A 6,616-nucleotide genomic window follows, 5' to 3' on the forward strand; every position below is an offset into this window, starting at 1 on the left:
CTTTCTGGGTTACCGTGGTCATCTAAATCCCTCGATAACTTGTACTATTTATTTGTGAAAACACAAATGCATATTTTGAGATATTTTTTTACTTAAATTTTGGGGGCTTTCGGATTTCAAACAGCGATTTTTTTTTATTATAAAAAATGGCAATTTTTTATCAAGAAATAAGTTTTGTTTCCGATAGTGGTCATATAGCAAGTGAACGCGGATGGTCTCGATCGTCCCTTTTCTGTTAGTATTCATGCCTCTCAGTACATCCAAAACTCGAATTATTAAAAGTGTCGAGAGCTTAGTAGCACATTTTGGCTCAATAATGTGACAAATTCTTCCTCGTTCGGTGAGTCGGCGTTTCTACCACAGAAATTTATATTAATTTCTGTAGTTTCTACGCTGCTTGTCTAAAAACTAACCATTTTACGGTCCATATATCTGGTCAGGTCAGATGATTTTTATCAGAATGCACAGAACCTTTAAGTAGACTAGTCGTCGTTGCGCCGCCACATGTGAATGGTGTTGTGTGTATACAGTAACAATATTAAGCCTGATGATCATTGCCCTGCTTTACAAAAATCTCCTCAACAAAAATACGGGAAAAAAAACTACAGCAGGTAGCGATATGTCTAGTTTGAGTCGAGTAATCAAGTATGGAACTATATACACGAGGTATGAATTCAAATCGTTCACTGTTGAAGTGATTTCTGCCAGGCCTAGTCTAACTATTTCTATTCTAAGCCTAGGCCCTAGGCCTACTCCGATAAGAGAACCTCGACCTAACTCAAGTCCCTGAAGCAACACCATGGTAGCCTAGCTGGAGGTACGAAAGCCAGGCATCGGTTCTTGTTTTCTGTTGGTTAGATTAGCTAGTGACTAGGGTGAGATCCAGTTCGGGGTAACATTGTGCGACTATTTCCAATATTCTGTAGTGTAGATTAGGTCCAGCCCGCAGTAACTTCGTAGGCCCTTGGATAAAGTGATATTACAAAACAAGATTATCATAAATATTCAGTGTTTCATACAATTCACAGGGCCTAGTCTAGTGCACCTCTGTTTAAGGACTCTTGCAACATCTTGCATATTTCGACCTTTACAATTATCAGCTTGGGATGTTTATGTATGGACTCTTACCAACAAGCTTTAACTCGTTTTTCACATACAAGTGTGACATTCATAATTGTGAAACTCGTTCAAAAACTCTATGCACATTAGTCTGCTGTAGGTGCATACAAATACCTCATAAGCAAGGTTTCTTTGGTTTTGTCTTTGTATCTTCAGGATTCGTGATCTGATGAGAGCTGGTGTAATGAAAAAGGAGGATGGACCATTGTGGTATGATACAATCGAAGCATTTCCACCCATCGAGCCACCTACCCTGGAGAGAGAAATACCAAGTGAACCGATTACGGAAATATTGTACCCCGAGGATGTGATCAGAGCGTAAATATCTTTTCCTACAGTTGAAATTCTTCGTTAGAAACATGTTTTCGATTAAATAAGAAATGTTTAACATCATAGACATTATGTCTAATCATAGCACACTCCCTATTCAGCATCAATCCTTGTCCTCTCATTTAGAGCTTTATAATTTATGTGCATGGATGACATTATCTTTCACTGATATGATAGGTAGCTGTATTTACAGCTTACGTCCAGCCCTGTGCAAAGACACTGAGTGTCATACAGTGTATTGTTGTTTGTTAATGACTTGTAACCAGTATGTACAAAGAAGGTCCAACCTTTAATTATAAATTTAATTTTTTATGAGTTCATCAATTTACCAGTTCTAAGTATTTAGTAAAGTATGTGTATAAATATACTGTACTTCAAGATACATCTGTTTATAGCTCTGAAAATATGTTTGAAAGATTAAAAAATGGTCATCCTTGCTCAAAGATAAATTCTTGAATTACTGTTTCTTTCAGAGCTTCACTCACCTCAGTGAGATACTTAAGGATGTGATTTGAACCCTTCTCAATACCTGGTAATAGTTTGGAGAGGCAGAACCCCTGAGGAAAATAGTTTTGTAAAACTTGTAGCAAATTTGACATGCTGACATTCATGGGTAACACCGATAAACTTTTGAAGTGTCACTTTGAACTGGTTTGACATCTTCCTTATTTAACTTTTCATTTCTTTCTTACATCTTCATTTCAGGAAATTTTACAACCACTATGGCACATTCTATACATGTGATCTAGAGAATCAGTCCTCTGTTGCTAAATCGCCATGCCATAGGTAAGAAACACTAATCACTTGCTTTAATAGTTAAATATTTAGTTTTTTCCAGGGCAGTAGCTAATTTGACACATTGCTGCATCCATGTGACTAATATGATGGATGAAACCGTTCTTACATGATATCCAACTTTCTCTTTAATCTTTGATAATACTCAGATAAAGTAAAATTCAGGTCTGCATGCCTGCTTTCATGCCCGATTTGGTGCTCTTATTGATCACCATTTAACATTGTGCGGTAATCGACAACAATCGTCGTGCAACGATGGAGGGAACAGATCAACCATTTCCCAGTTCACACCCTACAGTCAGGGGGGTAGGAAGCTTCCAAAAAGTGGGGGGTGGGGGGCACAACATCAGAGGGGCACTTTCTCAGTCCACAACCACAACCTGTTATGCTATAAACCGATACACACCAGCCATGTCACTTAAATATATGATGTGTTAGTATGCTATCATACTATTATGGTGCATGTGACTCTATTTATAATTTAAAGGCTTAAGATATCCAAAAGACAGTTCTTTCTCAAAGGGGCACATTTTATTTGTAAGTAGGGCACATTTGCTATTTTGGAAAAAAAGTGGGGGACGTGCCCCCCTCCCCGGCTCCTACCCCCCTGCCTACAGTATTTACCAAATGCATGGATAACTCAGTAAACACTGTATCACAACAGCAACAAGTAGATCACTGGTATCTCACTCCTGTTGGAGTTTGAACCAGGATCCTTAGGATTAGACATTAGAACTAATCACTGCAGCATACATTGTTACCCATGCACGGGAACATGCAACTGTGTGGCGAAAGCGCTGCTTCTCACACTGCATCAACAGCTAGTTGTGTAATTTTTATTTTCATAAATACATTTTTCTTTCCGTTTCTGCAGATTTATTACAAGATATCAGGAATTGGAGAAAACTTGGACAGGGAGCGAGACGGAATTATTTGAGGCTACAGCTGTCGCTCTGAACCAAGAAGGATTGCAATTGAGGAAGAAAGGAGAGAAAAGAGGAGAGAAGGTACCTTACCTATCATTATTCAAATATTACTGAGATTAAGAAAAAGACCCTGAGATGTAAATGCAAGTGCTTATAAAAGCAGGCATTAGGGTTTCCCTCACCCTCAGGAATCACGATGATAGTAAAGATGGCAAATTTAAAAAATATTTTTAAAAATGAGCAAAATTCAGTGATTATATTACTTTGTGTTACTATAGTTGCTATTTTTGTTGGACCACTAAAGAATTCAGAAACTTGCCTTTTCTCTGATCTCCCCAAAATTACAATTGTAGAAGTGAGTGGTGTATTCTTGGCATATTAAAGTTCATTGAAGACTCGCCCCAAACCGTGTGTGGCCATCTGAAAAAGTTAACTTGCTGTTGCTTGCAAGTGACGTTTTGTTCGTGTCGCTACAAAATGCAGACAGTAATGAAACGTGATACCTTAATTGTTATCTTTAGCTGGACCTGAGATGTCCATCGCTGTATCGTTTGTATACTGTGCTGTTGGTATTGACGGCAGCTGTATGTACTGACTGTACACTAGTGTCTAATTACTGACGGTAGCAAGCTGTGTGTGTATTTTCTGGGAACGATGGTGGTGTTTAACACTTCTGTTACACCTCATTCGAAACTAGGTCAAGTTACCGGCATTAGACGTTTCTTTTTGCGCGAGTCTTCACACCCTTTAAAGGTCTGCTGTATAGACCCCAACTATAGCACGCGATTCATTGAAAAGTTCTTGAGATTATGTAATCGACCTGCCTTGGTCTTAAAATGACCTCTATTTTACCAATTATTCTGCAACGCCTGCCACATATTTTTTCCTGTATGAGGGTCTTTGTGTGAACGCTGTATGATTAACTACACTGTAGACATGAACATAGTTCCACACAGTGTTTACACAAAGAGCCTAATGGTGTTAAGAAGCTATGCTGGCTAGTTGTACAGCCTGAGGTTGATTTACTACCGTGGCAGGTCGATTACGTAATCAAAAAACTTTCCTAGCTATAGCATGCTCTAATTGGAACCAATATAGCAGATCTTTAAGGTTATACAGTGTAGGTCTATAATGAAGTCTATTGGTAACATTGTGCTTATAAGTACGTTACACTTTTTCCGATGTGGGGTTAAAATGGGGAAGGGTCAAAGGTGCTTCCCCTCCCCCATTTTCAACCACCCTACCCCTCTGGATCCGAGCCATAAACTGGTGTCACTTCTGCTTTTCTTATCCTTGTTTCCTTGTCACTGAAAAACAAGCTGCATTTGTATCTGAAATTGCTGATATGGTGTGAGACCTATTAGTTTGCCTGTTTGTAACATAGACATGTTATTAAACCCTCAGGAGGCTGGCAAATTTCAAAAAGGATAACTCTAGGAGTCGGTCAAATATGTGAGGGTAGACGATCTATTTTGACAGATAACAGTTGAAGAGTTCATATTACTTTGAGCAGTGTTTGCCAGGGCATACTGTTATCTGTATGATGTACCATAACAAAATGCTATTCAAAATCACCATATTGATACATAGATGCAAGAAATTCCATCGCAAGCGTACGCGCAATCTTTGTGTTTTTCAGAACTAAGTGATCATATAAGAGCATGAACCTCAAAAAAGTCTGTACTTGCAAAGTTCATCCTCCGAGCTATTCTTGTACCTTTTTCTCAATATTTTGAACCAAACCTTGTTTCTCTATTAGATAGTTAGATAGATAGTCAACTTTATTGAATCCCAGAAGGAAATTACGTACTATAGTAGGTTGTTGAATAAACACGTACAATTTGTGTTCCTTTCGGTGATTTTGAATGAAGCTAGATCTTGTTAATGTCATATCTCCATTCCATTTTTCTAGGTTCGGAATGTTGACAAAATGGATGCAGAACCTAGTATATCGAAGGACGCCATGGCTAATCTATTGAAAACGACGTTAACAGACAGTTCAACAAAGGAGACGTGATCCAGAGATCAGCGGCCATTATAAGACCTTTCCAGGTTGATGGACAAGTTTAGTGCTACATGCTGGCATGTTATGCTCATAAAAGAACAAAGCTATGAATGGACCATATATATATGTATATATATATATATTCTGAATTGTCTTTGAATATCAAGTATCGAGTGTGTATACTGTATGATTAGTAATAGAATTATACAGAATATGAAGCTAATGTAATATACAACTTTATAATACACTTCATCAAGAACTTGTGTTTAACAAGCAGCTTGATGGCATGTTTATAGATGTCTAACATTGCTGTTTCCACCATTATGTACACATTTTTCTCAACATTTTGTAAAAGCTTGAATGGAAAGTGATTACAATTTTTAAAAAAAGAAGAAAACTGTTTGTCTCTTATTGTGTCATTTAAAAGTTCTTTACTCTGAGGGAGGGGTTCTTTGGTGATTTATTTGCCAAGTAGGAAGAGATTGAAACTATCACCAATTGGTTAAAGACAAGTTACTGATGAGACATGAGCAAGGTGCATGATGACCACTCAATCCTCTCATATCTTTATTCAACTTCAAGGCAAACTTTTTCATATGGTATCAACTATAGATATTATTGAATTCAGAATGTAGTGAGGGGAATTGTAAGTACACCCAAACTTAAGAGTTCTTTGTGAGGTGTCTTTACGAAAATGTGTAATTAAACTAAATTGCATTTCAGGAATCTAATACACATGTATCTTTCTGGGAGGGGTGGGGGTGCCTATTTTAAATGCAAATGCAACATGAACCCTCTGCCCCTCAGACCCTCCCCACACTCACCCTTCCTGAGAGAAAACACCTCCCTACTACCATGGTTTGAGTTGCTCATCATATGATCTCTGTACTTTAAGTGAAGGGGAGGGGGTGGCATTCCACTGCCTCTAAAGGATACTCCAAGCCCAAATTTCACTTTGATATGTTTTAGAGAAGTAAAATTTAAGCATGCTGGTGATACTTCCACTCAATTCCAATGTACCGTTTCGAGATATTAGCATTTGAATTTATCAAATTTCCCACCAAAGCAAACAAGTGAGATGTTATTGTTGCACACATGAGAACAGAGTTCTTTGTTTTTCTTTATTTTCCAGTCTATCGTTTTGACCTTGAAATTGATAGGTGGCTATAGTTTGCCTTAAGGGGTTTTGAAGTGCACATGAATCCAATGCCTGTGGTATATTTTCAATTGTGAATGTAACAAATTTTGGAATAGAAAAGTAGATGCAAATTTTAAAAGAAAAACAAAGCATTATCTGTAACTGAGCAACAATGACATCACACCTGTTTGCTTCAGGTTCATTTTAGCTATGAATAAAGGTGAAAACTTAACTAAACATAGGAATTGAATGCAAATTACATCAGAATGCTTAGTTCATGTTCTTCTTGTACCTGTCAAAAAT

At 37.7% G+C, this 6,616-nt stretch overlaps 1 protein-coding gene across 1 annotated transcript; it reads left to right on the plus strand.

Moving 5' to 3' along the window:
• The first annotated feature begins 497 nt into the window (after positions 1 to 497).
• Positions 498 to 5,205, plus strand: LOC139980979 (small ribosomal subunit protein mS23-like). The gene is made up of 5 exons (XM_071993060.1): positions 498 to 666; positions 1,276 to 1,437; positions 2,155 to 2,235; positions 3,119 to 3,251; positions 5,083 to 5,205. Exons 1-5 carry the CDS (start codon positions 548 to 550, stop codon positions 5,185 to 5,187), a joined length of 600 nt encoding a protein of 199 aa, XP_071849161.1. The 5' UTR covers positions 498 to 547; the 3' UTR covers positions 5,188 to 5,205.
• The last annotated feature ends 1,411 nt before the right edge of the window (positions 5,206 to 6,616 follow it).

Source organism: Apostichopus japonicus, chromosome 15 (assembly GCF_037975245.1).
Source record: "Apostichopus japonicus isolate 1M-3 chromosome 15, ASM3797524v1, whole genome shotgun sequence".
NCBI classification, from domain to species: domain Eukaryota; kingdom Metazoa; phylum Echinodermata; class Holothuroidea; order Aspidochirotida; family Stichopodidae; genus Apostichopus; species Apostichopus japonicus.

Excerpts from the sequence above, each read along its gene's own strand:
- LOC139980979 (XM_071993060.1), top strand. The coding sequence starts at position 548 with ATGATCATTGCCCTGCTTTACAAAAATCTCCTCAACAAAAATACGGGA. Across the intron at positions 667-1,275 it reads TATGGAACTATATACACGAG|GATTCGTGATCTGATGAGAG; the intron begins GTATGAATTCAA and ends TTGTATCTTCAG. Across the intron at positions 2,236-3,118 it reads GCTAAATCGCCATGCCATAG|ATTTATTACAAGATATCAGG; the intron begins GTAAGAAACACT and ends CCGTTTCTGCAG.